The 18,866-nt window shown below is 47.2% G+C and overlaps 1 protein-coding gene across 1 annotated transcript; it reads left to right on the plus strand.

The window, feature by feature from the left end:
- The first annotated feature begins 14,002 nt into the window (after positions 1–14,002).
- Positions 14,003–15,297, plus strand: LOC109178405. The gene is made up of 2 exons (XM_019328026.1): positions 14,003–14,734; positions 14,935–15,297. Exons 1-2 carry the CDS (start codon positions 14,003–14,005, stop codon positions 15,295–15,297), a joined length of 1,095 nt encoding a protein of 364 aa, XP_019183571.1.
- The last annotated feature ends 3,569 nt before the right edge of the window (positions 15,298–18,866 follow it).

Consider the following 18,866-nt stretch of genomic DNA (forward strand, 5'->3'; position numbering starts at 1 on the left):
AATGGTATGTGTTTGGCCCTGACATGATTAACGAATACTATGGCCTGCAAGGAGTCCAAGAGGAGGCTATCACTGACTGGGATGCAGTGGCCAAGACAGTCACAGGTGGACAAGCTGACAGATGGCCTATTGGTGATAAGGATACTCTACCTAGCTCTCAGCTCACCTCAAAATATGTGATTCTTCATCGTCTTGCTCTACATAACTGGCTCCCTTCGGCACATTTCCACACTGTTGGCAAGCCTCTGGCCAGCCTCTTATTCAGAATTGGAACCAGGATGCCATTTGACCTTGGGTCATGGATCTATTCTCATATTCTCACTCTGATTCACCCGAGAGAACAAAAGGTACGACTGCCCTTTCCAAACTTGATCTTTGGAATTCTTACAATACAGGGCCTTGAGCCTATGACGAGTGAGGTGATCAGTCCGACCCTTCTCTACACGGTGGACCGGCGTCTGTTGATTGGAGATCATATCTGTGATGTTACACCGGTGACTGCACCCTCCAATCCTGAGACTGATACAGCGGGAGATAACTCACCGCATGCACGAGATCTTCAACTCTCTATCCAATTGAAGGCAATAGTCTTTGAGCTCGAGACCGTTCATGGCATAATCGCTAAGCTGCTGACAGGGGCTCGTACAGAATTAGCCACTGTTCTACTTCGTTTAAGCCTGACTGAGGCTTCTGCTGCTGATCCTGTGAAGTCTTACAATGACACTCCCTCCAATGCTTAACCATTGGCTATCATTGGCAAAAAGGGGGAGTAGTATGAACTCAGGGAGAGTTTTTTTTTGTGTCTGTGTACCTTCTGGCCCTGGCTGGGCGTTGTTTTTTATGGCACCTCTTCTTGGATCTTATGTTTTTGTTTTGGTTCTATGTAATCGGATCAGACTCATGGGTTGCTTCTTTATAATAACCTATCTTAGTTCTTTATGTTTTGTCTATCTATATAGTCGAGTTGTTTTGCCAAATAATAGCCAAAGGGGGAGTTTGTTTGTGTTTTTTTAAATGTTCAAAAACCACATATTATAATTGGAAATATTATTATGGCATACTAAGATAGGTTTAGAGTCTGTCTGTCCAGCGCTACAGACGACTGATCAATCGGAAGCAACAACAGAAGGACTGACACTGAAGATCTGATTTAGGAAGCTGATTTCTAAAAGCCTTACGCGGTATTATCAGACAAGTTTGGAAAGGAGATCAGCGTATTTTTTTCAAGAAAGGTATGGACCTAATCTTCTGAGATTACATTCCTCTTTTAGAGTCCTACCTTCTACAATCAAAGTCATCTATGGAGAAGTGTTTATTGAAGAATCTATAAGTACCCTTATTCGAAGAGAATTAGGGTTACGCCAAAAAGTATGAAGAAACACTCCCCATCGGCTATATGAGATTAGATCTTTGATTGTCATGCATCTTCTCAATACAATATGTTCATGGTGATTAAGATGATGAACTTGAGAAGAATCACTACTGCTTAAACGAAAGGACACTGTGATCACACTATTGTGGGAACAACCTTAAAGAGCGTCATTGAAGTGGACTGCATCAGAGTGGGCTCTCCAAGTGAAGGGATTTCATCGGACTTCTGTATGCATGGCTCTCCATCTTCAACAATCCACTAAACCTGTGTAGACTGGGTTTGTACCTTGTGTGGGGCACTTGGGTAAGATTATTATATATCTACCTTTGTACATTGGATTATGATTTAGTGGATTGGACGCCTATGTGATCGTCCCCCCAAACGTAGATACACACTGTATCGAACTGGGTAAATATTCTGTGTCGTTGAGTTTGTGCTGCTATCTTTCCCTTACATCCTCTATATGATCTATTATTACTGACTATCTTCGTAACTGAATCAATCAGTAATCTCGGACAGTTGACTAATCCTTTTAATTTATCAAAAAAGAGAAAATGCAAAATTACAGTCAAGAATCATCATATCAATATCAAGAACCTCTTTTCAACATCAAGATCATCATGGTTATAAAGAATACACATAAATCATCTTATCAATCATCAAGAATATATCACAAATAGCATAGAGGAATTAATCAAGACACAAGCATATAGAAGGAGGCCAAGGAAGGAGATTATAGCAAAGAAAATAGGTTTTGTTGAGACATGGGTTACCTCTTAGCCTTAATTAATTTCCTCGGCTATGAAGGACCTTTCTTTAAGATTTCTTCTTTCTTGATTTCTCCTACGGGGATTCTTGGGAATTCTTGTGTGGTGAAAGTTATTGTGATGTGAGTTCTAGGTGCCTCCTATGTCCCTATTTATATAATTAAGTGTCTTAATTAAGGTCTAAGTGGTATGGGTTGCTAATTCTATTCCTTATAGGACTAAGGGATTGGCTTTGGCGTTAAAGGCCCACGGACTATGGTGGACCCCTTTTTGCTAATTAGCGGATTTTAATTCCCTTTTTAGGGTGTGTGATTAATTAATTAATTTGGTTTAGGGATCGCAACACGGGGTGTTACAGGATAGCTAATATAGGTGACGAAACAGTTAGTAATTCAAGTGATGGTGAAACAGATATTACAATTCCATATGAGTTATTGCTCAAGCGTCATGATCATTTTATTGCTACAATTGTTGATAGAACCTTCCCTATGTTTAGATTTGGTAATGAGGACCTGTCATATCTTAAGGATAGTGCTATTTTGGCTCTAACATTGGATGTGGTAGATAGCATTAACCAATACATGAATGATCATAATCCGGCTGAGGATAGGACCTACTTGAGTTGTGATTCTGTTTGTAAGTCATATTCAAATGTAGATATGTTAGCCGATTTGCACACTCCAGAATTCTTGAATTGTCCCCGAAGCCGGTGCGTGGATCCATTCTTTCACCCCCAGACGTCACGTATTTTGGCCTCCTGATTAGGAAATGTGGCTCCACGTGTTGCCTTGGCTGGGGTAGGCTGGATTTCTGGTGAGGTGGTGGTTTGGAAGGTTGGGGTCTACCTTGGTTTTCTTCTCATGAGCTGGATGCCCCGCGAGTGCCTAACATGGCCTCGATAGTTACCACCCTTTGGTCCAGGGCACGTGTTGCGCGGATTAGGGACGAGAATCCTTCGTCCATGATTTGGTTATGTCGGGTGAGCTGTGCGAGGATGCGTTCGTTGGTGGTTTCTTCGTTTTGGCCCCTCGGGTTTCGCCTTGCCTGTGTGGGAGTCGGTGGGTCAGGCTTGCTATCTTCCTCTTGTTCCTCATTTCCCCCCTGTTTCCACACATTCTTGCATTGCCCGTTTAAACTTTTTGTTGGAGATATCTAGTTGATCAACCAACTCCCTCCGTTCCTCTTCAGGTTTAAGGCAAACCTCCTCGAGGGTGATGTATTATCCCCCTTCGATGTAGTGGATATCATTGCGGCGGAGATTCTTGGCATTGAAAACCATGCCGCTTACGGTCTTGACCTCTATGTGGCTCAGGTCTACTCCCATTTTCTCCATGATCCAACTTAGGATCATCCCGTAAGGTAGGCTAAGCCGGTTGCTAGTCTTGCAAAACTCCATGTGTTTCAATATAAGGGCCGGTAGATTGAACTTGATTTTGTGCTTTAGGTGGTAAGCAAAAGTGCACTCCAAACTCCCCACATCCTTGCTCTTATTATTTGTAGGCAACAGGCTATCAGTTACAATCATGACTAGTATCTTTTGTTCCGCGGTTAGCCATTTCTTGTTTGGCCGAGTGGCCGAGGTGAAACCTTCTTCTTTTCCGAGTAGGTACCCAAGGTAGTCCTTGTACCCCGTGTTTTGGGTACCAATCCACCCCTTTCGGTCGTAGTCTGACACACCCGTGGTGGTCAGTTTCAAGAGTTTGGCCAAGCGGCCTTTGGAAAGTATGATTTCCTTGTCTCAGACCTTAGCGGTGATTTCTAGTTTATCACCTCGTTTGACGGCCACCAAATGATGATAGAACTCTTTCACCAATTCGGGGTATGTATCCCCTTTAATGGTGAGATATGTGTCCAAGAGCCCTTGGTAGTTAAGCATGTCGACCAACTCCGGAGAGAATTGGTCGGGTTCGAGGGCTTTACCTCCGATCACGGTGTAGTCGGCGTTGCTCCATTCCGGGGTGCGGATTCCGAGGGGATTTTTCGGCATTTTTTTTTGTGGCGCTTTTCCGGCGAAGCTCCTGCGGGATTTTCCGGCGATGGGGCGGCGATCTGTTGGGCTTTGGACGGCGAGGGAGGGGCGGCTGGCCTAAGCAGCGTTCGGGGGTGTTTTGCAGCAGCGTACGGCAGTGGGGCAAGGCCGGTCGAGCTGCGGGTGCTGCGTGGCAGCGGGTCGTGGCCGGGCGAGGTGTCGGCGGTCTCCGGGGCGTCGACGGTGGGTGTACGGGGTGGTGGCGCTGACCGGGTGGCGGGCGGTGGCTGTTGATAGCGACTGCCGGTGGGGTGAGGTGCTTCGGGTGGCTGACGGCGGTGTGGTGTGAGGAAGAGAGAGAGAGGGATTGTGGAAGAAGAAAAAGAAGGAGGGTTTTTGATTTGGGGGTTTTTAGGGATTTGTAGGGGTTTAAGAAGGGAGTGTTCCCTTAAGGTTTTAAGAAACACTTATGGCTTAGTGGTTAGGAGCTTAGACTTACAAATGGGAAGTTTAGAGTTCAATTCCCCTTGATGACATTAATCTTCCTTGTTGTGTTTTTTTTTTTTTTTTTTTTTTTTTTTTTGAATGCTACTAGCTCTATTACGTTGTAGTATATCTTCCTTGTTGTGTAATCTTTGTCTTTTTCCTTCTTTTGTCTTCTAGTGGTAGGAGATTTGGTTGGTTCCCCTTGTTGCTGATGTGGGTAGTCTAGTTCCTTTCTTTTATGCTAAGATTATTTTGACTTAGCTCTTTATTTATAATAATTCCGAAGTAATTAATCTAAACAAGTAATTCTACTACGGGGGCGGTTACAAGGGATTTGTCAGCTATCCTAAACAGAACTCATCTTCTTGGTTTTCTTCTGGGGGGTTTGCGCAATCTTCGTCTCCTGGGACCATGTTTTCTTCGTTGAGGTTGCCCTCGTCCTCAAGTTCAGCTTGCATGCGGCTCATGACGAACACCTTTCCGGGGGCACCGTAATTTCCTTGATTATTTGTGCCCCCGCGTTGGCCCAAGGCCAGAGGGCGTGAGCTCAAGGGTAAAGTGCAATGGAAGGACTTGTGCCCTTCCTTCCCATAGTTGACGCATCGTAAGGGGTTCCCCATGCAGTCCTTGCACCTATGGTTTTTGTTGCATTTTGGGCAAGGGAAGCCCCATACGAGTGCGGGGTGCTATGCCACATCTGAGCTGGAGAACTCAGATGCACAGGCTAAACTAACTAAATATCCTCAATACATCATCATGGCACGCAGGCCGAAAGGAAAAACTATCTATCTACTCCAAGTTCCTCCAGCGCGCTCTGGGAGCTAATCATCTGTGCCTGAAAGCCAAATATATCTGTTCAGCGAATGATGTCGGTAACCCACTCCAACGCGTTGAAATACATTATAGATAGATATATATAGATATACGAAAAATCATTTTGAAGCAGGAAGATATATACTTAAGAGACTCTAGTTTTAAAACCAGGAATGGACTCAGCAAATAGGGGTAAGCACAACAATCAATGATAACAGTTAAGTAGAATCATCATAAAGAATACACAACTAAGGCCACAGCCTATTTCCAAATCAATCATATCATCATCCAATCATCATTTGTGACACTTAATCAAACTGAGCTGGCGCCATGGGACCAATCGCATGCCCCGAACATGAGGGTTAGCGCATATAGCACAAACACGACCCTGCAGCACCCTACCTCATACCGCAGCATGAAGGGAGTTGATCGCAACCAACCCTTTAAAGACCGCTGACGAACTCAACGTCGGACCACAATCCTAAACACCGCTGACGCGCCCAGTCGGTGGACTGTGATCCCCTTTACAAGGGGGGACATACGACCCTACACACCATTGACGGGCATAGTCGGTGGACCGTAGCGGATCAAGCCCTACACACCGCTGAGAGACACAATCGGTGGGCGAAGATCCTCGGAGACTACGACCCTACACACCGCTGGCCCATCACTCGGTGGATCGCAGCCAGCCGTAGCCCTACACACCGCCTGATTACTCAGGTCGGTGGACTATAGCCTTCCTCGGGTTTATTGGCCCTACACATCGCCTGGCGCGTCCAAGAAGCGAATCACTGACCGCAGCCCGAGGCTCATGTGGACCGCAGCCCAAGAAGCGAATCACTGACCGCAGCCAGGAGGATGAACCACAGCTCATAAGTAACCAACAGTGGACCGCAGCCCTATATAATATTTATATACCTGACCGATCGCAACCGGTCTGGTTAATAGTTGGGATAGTTCTCAACCCATCCAACTGCCCGTATAGCTAATTTGATCGCAACCAAATTGGGGAATCATGCATCACATAACACACAATAACACATAGTAGCACATAATAGCACATTGGGAAGGGGAAGATACATAAATAAGCTTACGTGTGATCATTCACATACTAAGAATAGTCCTAAGGGGTTCATACAACTTCCACCTCGGTCAACAGGTTACCGATTCAACTAGCATGCAATCCCTAAGACTCTTTTATCCTACGAACGGTACCCAAAACATCAAACTAGACTTAAGTACGACAAACGGGGTCCGTTGGGACACCACGGGGGAATGAGGAACATCAAACGGGGAAGCCAAAGACCCGGGGTGGGTACGGACCATCGAGTAGCCGGTGGGTGGGGGTCACCCGCCGGCTGCCCGCCGGAGATCATCGCCCGGGCAGCGGGTTGCCGGCGGGCGAACGCCTGCCGGCTGCCTGGCGGTGATTTTCGGGCAGTGGGTAGGTGGCGGGTACCCCTACCCCCCATTGACTCTTTCATCACAATTACGTCCCGGGATCCTTTGCGGAACCCGAAACCATGCTTAGACACTTTTAAACGCAATTAACGACACCACGTGGGCAATTAATGGATCAAAAGCAAGAATCACGTATAACTCATCCTATTATGACTTCTAAACATAATCAACACCTGAACATGCGAATTCCCACCCAAATATATATATATATATATATATCAAGAACATTACAACACAAATTCCCAATCCACCCTAGGGCTCTTATCCCTCCCAAATCATCAAAATCACAATTTATCTTTAACATCAAGAAATATTAAGATTTGTCAAGAATTATCATATCAATATCAAGAACATCTTTTCAACATCAAGATCATCAAGGTTATCAAGAATACACATAAATCATCTTATCAATCATCAAGAATATATCACAAATAGCATAGAGGAATTAATCAAGACACAAGCATATAGAAGGAGGCCAGGGAAGGAGATTATAGCGAAGAAAATAGATTTTGTTGAGACATGGGTTACCTCTTAGCCTTAATTAATTTTCTCGGCTATGAAGGGCCTTTCTTTAAGATTTCTTCTTTCTTGATTTCTCCTACGGGGATTCTTGGGAATTCTTGTGTGGTGAAAGTTATTGTGATGTGAGTTCTAGGTGCCTCCTATGTCCCTATTTATATAATTAAGTGTCCAAATTAAGGTCTAAGTGGTATGGGTAGCTAATTCTATTCCTTATAGGACTAAGGGATTGGCTTTGGGGTTAAAGGCCCACGGACTATGGTGGACCCCTTTTTAGGGTGGGTGATTAATTAATTAATTTGGTTTAGGGATCGTAACACGGGGTGTTACAGGATAGCTAATATAGGTGACGGAACAGTTGGTAATTCAAGTGATGGTGAAACAGATATTACAATTCCATATGAGTTATTGCTCAAGCGTCATGATCATTTTATTGCTACAATTGTTTATAGCACCTTCCCTATGTTTAGACGTGGTAATGAGGATCTGTCATATCTTAAGGATAGTGTTATTTTGGCTCTAACATTGGATGTGGTAGATAGCATTAACCAATACATGAATGATCATAATCCGGCTGAGGATAGGACCTACTTGAGTTGTGATTCTGTTTGTAAGTCATATTCAAATGTAGATATGTTAGCGGATTTGCACACTCCAGAATTCTTGAATGGTCGCGATGTTCTGGATTTGCACACCCTAGAATGTCACTGACACCGTCAGATCCAAGACTTCCTTTCAAATTCCAACGAAAGCAATTTCCTTTGATGCTATCCTATGCCATGACAATAAACAAAAGTTAAGGACAAACACTTTCAAAAGTGGGATTGCTTTTGAAAAGACCGGTCTTTAACCATGGACAAATGTACGTAGTTGTTTCAAGAGTTAGTAATAAGGGGTTTAAAAATATTGATTTGTGGCGAAAATGTAACATGTCTAAGTACGACAAAAAATGTTGTGTACAAAGAAGTCTTCAACAATGGGTAATAAAATTTTAAAATTTATCATTTGAAATTTATTAGATTTTCGATAATTATATTTTATACTGTATATTCCATATACTATACATGTGGTCGTGCATCGCACGGGTGCAACTACTAGTATAAGATATGATAATAGTTGAATAAGATTATGAATCACATATATATTCAGGCCTAATATTTAGACTATAAGTAATTTGTTAGGCCCAAATTTCTACATCTGATAGGGCAAATTATGCTGTGCATCCGTATGCACCAAGCATGGTGCATACGGATGCAAAAACGACGTCGTTTTTATAAAACGCGCGTCTCCCCTTAAAAAAAAAAATTAGGTTCGAAACTATAATTCCATAATCGATGAACTATAATTCCATAATTGATGAACTATAATTCCATAATCTAATCTATGAACTAAAATTTTCAGAATCTATGAACTAAAATTCCAGAATCTATGAACTATAATTTCAGAATCGATGAACTATAATTCCAGAATCGATGAACTATAGTTCCATAATCAATGATATTTAAACCATCAATATCGACTGAGATGATAAATAAATAACTCCTTTAGCAATTCGTTAACGAACACATAATGGTACATATTATTTGCATATTTCTTTTTCGGGAGGAAAACACTCAGTCAATAATATTCAAGTCATACAAAGACTTTAGTAGTTTAATGATACACATTGCCATTTTAACTTTCCTCATTTCAAAACTGTTGATCCATCAGGGATTTACAAATAAATATTAGCATCTAGTGACCCATAAGTTTGCGGTCATGACGTTCATCAACTGCATATCTAAATTCATAATTCACTGCCAAAAATGTTAATTTGCGGAACTTAATAATCCCATTTGTTGTGGGAGACAAGATTTGATCAAAATCAATTCAGAATCTCTACGTAAACCCTTAAGCTACCAGTCTCGCTTTATATCATACCACCATAATGTTTGTATTTCTCTTTTGTGCAAACACCCATATGTGACCTTCTGGGTTAACATTAAATGATGTATGATATATACCCTAAATTAGCCGCCTGGGCAGGAGGCCACATAAGGGAGCCGAACCGGTAGCTAACTAGGAGAGAAAGAGGAAACCGCTAGGAACCTCCCGGTCATGATACCAGACGCCCCCAGAGTCCACTATGCACTTATCAGCAGCCAGCCTACCAGCCGACGCGTCTACAAGTGGGTCCTTGAAGGCAATGCCGATGGGCAACCAGCCACGATGATCGGTGTGTCCCTGATCTTGTGCCTTAAGAGGTTGGGACGGGCGACTAGGTCATGCGGGTGGTGCGTCCCCAGCCGCGCAACACCCAGGGCCCGGACGGGCGACCAGGCTACCAATCAGAGGCAAAAGCCCAGGAAGCCAACCCCACTCGGCCGGGACAACTCCTGGCTGGGTACACGCCCCACAACGCGTACCAGCGGATTTTCTAGACGCAATCTTTGCTTAGTTAGGTAGTTTCCATAATTCGCCTAGACAGGAAAGGTAGTATATTGATGGCTGTACCAGCCCTTACGTCAGCCACACCTGTCCTTCACCCTGGCTAGACGTCAGCCCTACTTACCATATATAGATTCCATATCTGTGTATAAATATCCCCACAGGACCTCCATAGCGGAGGACACACACTCTCTCTTTGAGCGGCATATTTTTAAGGGCAACACCCTAAAGAAATAACAGCCGGCTATTCTCTAAAATTATCTTTATTTTCTCGCTTTCTTTACACTCACAGATACAGTTATCCGGTAGTGTTGGCCTGTAGGGCAACCATCAACGCTGTGAAAACCAACATTGGCGCCGTGGGTGGGGATCGAAACTAAAGGTTTCGTTCTCAAGCTTTATCGATGGCACGAATGAGGCATAGCAATCGCAACACCGGTCCCATCTTCGCTGCCCTGCCGGCTAACGGGCATGTGACGATTATCGCAGACCCGATTGAACATCCCGCCGGCAACCGTGCATCCGTCAGCGACCTAAGGAAGCAGCTAAATCGCCACGCCTCAGGGGGGCAGTCGGCTGCACGTACCGCGTGTACTATTGCGTCGACCCCTGATCCGTCTAGGGAAAACCCGCCACCACCTGTCGCTCAGGCTCAACCCAACTTCGCAGAGTTGTTGGGGCAGGCATTCGAAGCATACGTGCGTGGGCAGGAACAGATCCCACAGCCCGAGCGGTCGACTCCTATGGAGGCTCAACAAGGGGTATCCAAGCGTTCGGAACACTCAGGGGTTAATCCGCCGGCTGATCACCAGGCCAATCGCTCGGTGCACTCCAGGCTCGGACCCGTAGCCCCAGCGTGGTAGGTCATGGAGCGCCTTGGGGGACGCGGCGAGCAGCAACCGCCTGACCGGTCGGTCAGCGAGCAGCCGCGGGCCATCATCCAGAGAAAGGCAGTTGCTCGACAAAGGCAAGAAGCCGCAGAAGGTATGGGGGAGTCATCCAAGGCACCCAGCCGGGATAACCCCGAAATGGCTGGGCTATATGTCGCCATTCAAGAGCTTCGATAGATGGTTGAAGGGGGAAGCAGGCTGGCTGCGGGCAGCCTCCTAATCGCCTCGCCTTTCTCGGCTGAAGTGCAAGCTTATAGGGCACCAGCCGAGTTTAAGCTGCCTGAACACCCGACGTACGATGGCACGGGAGACCCGCGGGATCACGTCATCAGCTTTCAGGCCAAAATGCAGGTGGTTAGGGCCGACCCCCGATGATTTGTCGGGCGTTCTTCCCAACGCTTATTGGGCCAGCTCATAGGTGGTTTCCCAGGCTCCCCCCGAGGTCCATCCATACCTTTGAGGAGTTGGCTACCCAGTTCCTGACACATTTTGCCGGGAACATGACGCCTAAGAAGTTCGTCTCTGACCTAGCCCAGGTACATCAAGACGAGGGGGAGAGTTTGGGCAAGTACATCGCGCTCGCAGAAGGAGGCACATGCGGTAGACGACCTAGATGATCAGACAGCCCTGACTTTCTTCATTGAGTCCCTAAGAGCATACGGGCACTATAGCCGGCTGCGAGACGAGAATCCCAAGACATACGTGGAGGCCATTCAAAGGACCAATTTGTTGGCCGACACCAAGGAAGTAGTAAGACAGAAGTGCAAAGAAGAGATCTCTTCAAAGAGACCCCGGGCGGATAACCCCCGCGAAGGGCAAGCAGCTGAGGAAGGCGTTACTCGTGTGAGAGCTCGTCGAATCAGGGATCGACTAGGAGCTCCGGCCCCCCAGCCGATGGCACAGCCTGTCCACGAGGTTTGCGCCCAGTTGCCTCCCCCTCCGCCTGTCTGTTCGGGCGATAGGCCCCAGATAGTTGGCACCAACCCCCCGCTCTATTGCCGATACCACCGCACGAGCAATCATTCCATAGAAGAGTGCAAGGGGTTGAAAGAGGAAATTGAGGCGCTTATCAAGCGTGGCTGGCCGCAGCTTCCCAACCAATGGCGTAGGCAAGTACCAGCCTGGCAAAGGGGAGCGACCGAGCCGAGTGGGTCGAAAATTGGAGATAAGAGCAAGCAGCCTAGGAAAGATGAAGACGTGGAGCAGAATTGGAAGCACAAGCTAGTGATAAACATGATAGTGGGGGGCCATGAAGGTGGTGACTCTGCAAGAGCCTGGAAAGCGCGCGCCTGGCAGTTATATGTGGGCGTGATCGCCTTCAAGGGGCCAGACCCGAAGAAGATATGCAGGGAACCGATTAGCTTCTCGAACGACGACCTACCTAGAGGTCTCGCACCGCACCGGGACGCCCTAGTCATCACCATGGATATCCAAGGATCTATCACCCGGCGGGTGCTGGTGGACACGGGCAGCAGTGTCAACGTGTTATATTGGGAAGCCTTTCAGAAGTTGGGGTTAGCTTAGGAGCAGATGCGACCAGTCAGGACCCCCTTGGCCGGGTTCACCGGTGATGTAGCCGAAGTGGAGGGATGCATCTCCCGGAACGTTGAGCTAGGCACTTGGCCTCAAGTGAGGAAAATGGAAATGGAATTCATCGTCGTCGCTCTAGAATGCGTGCACAACGTCATCCTTAGCCAACAAGGGATAGCCAACAAGGAGGCACTGATCTCCATCGAGCATCTGTGTATGAAGTTCCGCACCCCGACTGGCGTCGGAGTAGTGCGGTGTGATCAGAAAGTGGCTCGTAGTTGCTACTTGCAGGCGTGCCGAAAGGTCGGGCAGGATTGCGACCGGGTAAACGTCATTGACCATCAAGTGCCTGGTCTACTGGTGGAGCGCCTAACACCGGCAGCCAAATTGGAGGAAGTCAGCTTGGAGGACGGACGTCATGACAGGGTAGTCCGGATCGGGACCGGCCTGCCTGCCCTCGTAAAGCAAGCGATCACAACAGTCCTGAAGGAGTACAAGGAACTATTTGCATGGGGGCCCAAGGACATGTCAGAGGTCGACCGATCAATCATAACCCACAGGTTGGCGGTTGACCCCAGCCTCAAGCCCGTGGCTCAGAAAAGGAGACAAACTTATCAAATGACCGCAGAGACTTCGTAAAGAAGGAAGTGGACGCATTATTAGCCGCGGGGCACATCTGAGAGGTCAAGTACCCCGGCTGGCTGGCCAACGTGGTGTTGGTGCCCAAGCTGCCGGCGTGGAGAATGTGCGTCGACTACACCGATCTCAACAAAGCATGCCCCAAAGATCCGTTCCCTCTCCCCCGAATCGATCAGTTGGACGATGATACGGCCGGATGCGCTCTGCTTAGCTTCATGGATGCGTTCCGTGGATACCATCAGATATTTATGCACAAATCAGACGAAGAAACGACCGCCTTCATCACGGTGTACTGCTATAAGGTAATGCCTTTCGGTCTGAAGAACGCTGGGGCCACATACACCCGAATGGTAGCCCGATTGTTCAAAGGGTTGATGGGCGGATCTATGGCGTGGAATCGAGCCGAACCCAGAGAAAGTGCGGGCTATTTTGGATATGCGGCTGCCCAGCATCCTCAAAGAAATGCAGCGATTGACAGGCTGAATGGCCGCCCTCACCCGATTCTTGTCTAAGTCCGCCGACAGGGCCCTCCCCTTCTTCGAAGTCATGAAGAGGCAAGACGGGTTTCGGTGGACTGGAGAATGCCGGGCAGCCTTTGAGGACTTGAAGAAGTATCTCCTAACTCCGCCACTCTTATCTAAACCCAAGGCGGGAGAAACATTGCTGTTATACCTGGCCGCCTCCCATAAGGTGGTCAGAGCCGTGTTAGTACGGGAGGAGGAGAAGGCTCAACTGCCGGTCTATTACGTCGGGCGGACTTTGAAGGGGGCAGAGATCAATTATTCCCCCCTCGAGAAGGTAGACTTCGCCCTCATCACAGTGGTCAGGAAGTTGGTGCCTTACTTCCAAGCTCATACAGTCCGGGTGTTGATCAACCTCCCCCCTAGCCAGCATGCTACGCAATCCGGCCTCGTCCAGACGATTGCTCAAGTGGGCGATGGAGCTCACCCAGTACGGGATCGAATACGCCCCGCGACCGTCTATCAAAGCTCAGGTTCTCGCCGACTTCATAGTGGAATGTTCCACTTACCCGACGGAGGGCTCGCTGGTCGAAGGCCCGGAAGCAGCGGAATGGTGGGAAATACACATTGACTGCGTGGCCGACTCTAAACATTGTGGAGGCGGGGTGATGATCACCACCCCCGAAGGATTCCGCTTGTACTACGCCCTAAGGTACAACTTCCAAACTTCAAATAACGAGGCAGAATATGAGGCGGCCATAGGAGGGTTGCGATTAGTCATCGCCCTTCACGCCGCCCGGGTGCGCATAAAGACGGATTCCCGCCTAGTGGTTAACCAGCTGAAAAATGAATGTGTGACCAGAGAAGAAAGGCTGATACTCTATAAGGACGTGGCTGAGGGACAACTGGATAAATTGGAAGCCTATGAGTTCGCCCACATCCCACGAGCGGAAAATACGAAGGCAGATATCTTGTCCAAGCTGGCTGCGGGAAGTGTGCCTCCCTACCTGTCGATGACTTGTCGCACCGAGATCATAGAACGGCCCAATACTGAGGTGCTCTCGGTTTGCACAGTTGTCTGGGCACCTACTTCACCGCCTAGACCGGAGGACTCCTCTGCTTGGCCATGGTTTACGGACATGGTCAGGTACAAACAGAAATTAGAGTTACCGGATAAAAAGGAGGACGATGATCGCATCAGGAGGTGGGCTCCCTCCTATGAGTTGGTGGACGGCCTGCTCTATAAGTGGTCTTACGGAAGTCCCCTACTGCATTGCTTATCCCCCGAGGAGGCTAAGACTGTGATGGCTGCCGCTCACCGGGGAATCTGTGCGGCCCATCAGGGGGCCAATACTTTGGCCAGAAAACTTATCATTCAGGGCTATTACTGGCCGAACATGGTAAAAGATTGCATTGAAGAAGTGTTATGATGCGCCGTGTGCCAATCGTTCGCTAAAAAGAGCACCCGACCGGCAAACTTCTATACACCGATCACCACCGCGATCCCCTTTGCCAAGTGGGCATCAATCTGTTAGGACTGCTACCTCAGGCGCCTGGACGAACGCACTTCTATATAGCGGCCGTGGATTATTTCACTTAGTGGGCCGAAGCGGAGCCTTTGGCGACTATCACCGAGTATAAGTGCCGCCGGTTTGTCTGGAAGAACATCATATGCAGATCCGGACTGCCCAAGCAATTAGTAACCGACAACAGACGACAATTCGACAACCGAGCCTTCGCAGCCTTCTGCGTGCAGAACGGCATCCGGCACATCAAGGTATCTTTGGCCTACCCTCATGCCAATGGCCAGATCAAAAATCTGAATCGTGCCCTTCTAGACGGGCTGCGAAAGAAACTGGAAGAGCTGGGTGGCACATGGGTCGAACAATTGGAAAAAGTACTGTGGGTCTACCGGACTACCCCGCTCCAGGCAACGGCTGAAACTCCATTTGCCTTGGCGTAAGGGTTCGAGGCGAAGGTTCCGACCGAACTCTTGGTGCCCAGTCGACGAGTCTTGTTGTACAATGAAGACGGCAACGAGGAAATGTTTCGAAAAGAAATGAATCTCTGGGAGGAGAGACGGGATGTGACTTATGCTCGAATGGTCGAGTACCAACAGGCCGTCAAGTGCTATCAAGAAAAAAGAGCCAAAGTCAGATACCTCTAGATAGGAGATTTCGTGCTAAGGGAAAGCATGACCAGCCGACCCACTAAAGGAGGAAAGATGGCGGTTAAATGGGAAGGGTCGTACCGGGTTGTGAGTGAGGTTTACCCGGGCACCTACCGGTTAGAGACCACGGAGGGCGAGCCCATGGAAGGAATTTGGAACACTCATCACCTCAAGAAATTCTACCAGTAACCGATCGATCGGTCACCATCTTTTTTCCTAGTTTTGTTTTCGATTAGTTCGTTGTAGGTGCCTAGATACCATTAGTTCGTGAGAATTACCCGCCAGTTGGTTAATAATGAAGTTCAATTATTTCGACAACGGGATTCTTCTCTAGACCTGATCACCTCCTCCCACAAGGATGGCTGATACTGCCTGCTTAGGCGAAGGCGGCCATGCCGCGAGGAAGATCACCTCCTCCCTGCGAGGATGGCTGATACCGCCTGCTTAGGCGAAAGCGGCCACGCCTATAACACCCTTGAGTTTTGAGATATTTAAAACTTATAAAATAAAGGCAAATGCATTTATCGAATCCCAAACAGGGCATAGAGCTAACCATAAGTGTCGGAGTGTTATGCCACACCTAGATTTGAGAACCTAGGTGCACATGCTAAGTTAACTAAGCATCATAAAGTCTTAATTCAATATTCAAATACAATCCCAAGGCACGCAGGCCAACTACTGAGCTAAGGATAATTAATCTAAGTCCAAGGCTCTGACTAGCGCGCTTCGAAGCTAATGCTCATTACCTGAAAAACATTCGGTGTAACAACCGTCAGCGAATAATGCTGGTAACCCACTCCAACGCGTAAGTACAATATAGGTAGACATAAGAAACTCATTTTGAAACTGGAATACATATATACTTACGAAACTCTAGTTTAAATCCAAGATTACGACTCAAGGCATATCAAAAGAGTTAATATCATAGGATAATCATAAGAACTAACAGGTACCCTAAGCATGCAATATAAGATATGACAGGCAGATAAGCATACAAGTAATAAGTAGAGGTAACTCAGGCATTCAATACAATCAATTAGCAAGTAGTCATCAAGCACACAATTCATCCTCCAAACTTATACCAAGTTCCAACCTTGTAGCTCCCCTCCGTCCTTATATAGTTCCAACCTATACTTCCAGGCCACTCTTATATCACCACCTCTTATGCCTCCGGGCAACTACATGCTCCCACTGACAAACCACCTTTCAACCACCAACATATCAAGATGGTGCCGCAGTGCCATTCAATGATCTACACCTCTAGTGCCACTATCAAGGGGTTAGCGCATATAGCTCTAACATGACACCGCAGCACTTATAACCTGACTCATGCTCAACGGCAAGCAAGTCTAAGGTGGGTGTGTGCCTTTAGCACAGTCATCGCTATGGCATGTACCTTTAGTACAATGACCGGGAACAAGTGGTGCCAACCGCCAACAATTCTTTTCCACCAATCACAATCTCATCATCATCATCATCATCAGTCACACTGGCCATTGCGCAATGACCACGATACTCATCATCATCCAATCAAATAACAATCAAGACATAACACCAACGACACGTGTTACACATAAATCCCTAGAACGATACCCAAAATACTAAACAAGACTCATACACGACAAACGGGATACAACGGGACACAACGGGATATGGGGAAACAACAAACGGGTGAAAACAACACGACACCCACCAATTTTCCAGCGGGTGGGCGGCCGGTGGAGGACCACCAGCCGGCGGCGGCTCTCTTTTCCAGCGGATAGGTGGCAAGCACCCCTACCCCCACCTACCCCCCATTGACTCACAAGCAACTTTTGGGTCCCAGGATCACTCGTGGAACCCGAAACCTTGTCCAGACACATTCAAACACATAACGACAACACCACGTATTCAATTAACGGGATCAAACCAAGAATTACACCAAATACGTTCTAACACGATTTCCTAAATAGACCAAGACTCTACATTAATCAAATAACGGTTTGGGAGCATCCGGAATCACAAGAACATCGAGAAACCTATATGCAAAGTCCTAAACACAAGTCCTAGGCTAGACTCAACACACGATCATGCATAATCTCACCCAAATATACCAAGAACATCATAATGCAAGATTCACGATATAAACCTAGGGCTCTAGACATAATCAAAATACAAGACCATTCATATAATCAATCATAGTATCAAGAACATCAAGATTATCACATAAACATCAAGATTATAACATAAACACAATATAATCCCTAGGCAAAGCTCTATCAAGACTCAAACACAGAATCATATATCAAAGGAGCCAATGGATAAGATATAGCAAGGAAAATAGGTTTTGTCGAGACATCGGTTACCTCTTAACCCTAATCAATATCATTGGCTACTAAGGTTCTTCTCTAAGATATTCTTCCCGTGGATCCTCCTACGTTTGGTGGCAAGGGGATTCTTACGTATGTTTCTCTCTGGGAATATCTCATGTGCTATAATTAAATGTGGTAGGGTTTCTAAATGCTTCCTAAGTCCCTATATATAGATTTAGGAGTCCCAACAAGGGTCTGAATAGTAAGGGTCCACTTATCCTATCTCTTATAGGATTAAGGATTTGGTTTAAAGATAAGAGTCCATGGTCCATTGTGGACCACACTAATTAATTGAAGGGAATCCTAACCAGTTTTAAGCCCTTTTTAATTATTATTATTAACGAGATTGATTAAATGATTAGTCCGGGATTAAAGGCCGTAACACGGGGTGTCACAATGCCGCGAAGAAGATCACCTCCTCTCTGCGAAGATGGCTGATACAGCCTGCTTAGGTGAAGACGGCCACGCCGCGAGAAGATCACATCCTCCCCGCGAGGATGGCTCATACCGCCTGCTTAGGCGAAGGCGACCACGCCACAAGAAAACCTCCTCTCTGCGAGGATAGCTGATATTGCCTGCTCAAGCAAAGGCAGCCACGCCTCCGCGAGGATGGCTGATACCGCCTGCTCAGGCGAAGGCGGCCACCCCGCGAGGAATATCACCTCCTCTCCGTGAGGATGGCCGATACCACCTGCTCAGGCGAAGGCGGCCACGCCGCGAGGAAGATCACCTCCTCTCTGCGAGGATGGCTGATACCGCCTGCTTAGGCGAAGGCGGCTACGCCACAAAGAAGATCACCTCCTCCCCGCGAGAGATGAACAACTAGTCTATTCCAAGTTCACCCTCCCAGCTAGTCCGACGGGAGCATCTTCCTAATGAGCTCGGGCTTCAGTATGAGAAATATGGCAAAGACACACATCTTGTTCACATCTTTCTATAAGCTTGCACGATCGGATGAAAGCTTGGTGTACATCCACCCCCTCCTTGACGGATAACGGCAGAGGGGTTGCC

This window comes from Ipomoea nil, unplaced genomic scaffold (assembly GCF_001879475.1).
Source record: "Ipomoea nil cultivar Tokyo-kokei standard unplaced genomic scaffold, Asagao_1.1 scaffold0832, whole genome shotgun sequence".
In the NCBI taxonomy this organism is placed as follows: domain Eukaryota; kingdom Viridiplantae; phylum Streptophyta; class Magnoliopsida; order Solanales; family Convolvulaceae; genus Ipomoea; species Ipomoea nil.

Coding starts and splice junctions, on each gene's coding strand:
- LOC109178405 (XM_019328026.1), top strand. CDS start 14,003: ATGATCACCACCCCCGAAGGATTCCGCTTGTACTACGCCCTAAGGTAC. Junction 14,735..14,934: donor GCTATTACTGGCCGAACATG/GTAAAAGATTGC, acceptor TATTTCACTTAG/TGGGCCGAAGCGGAGCCTTT.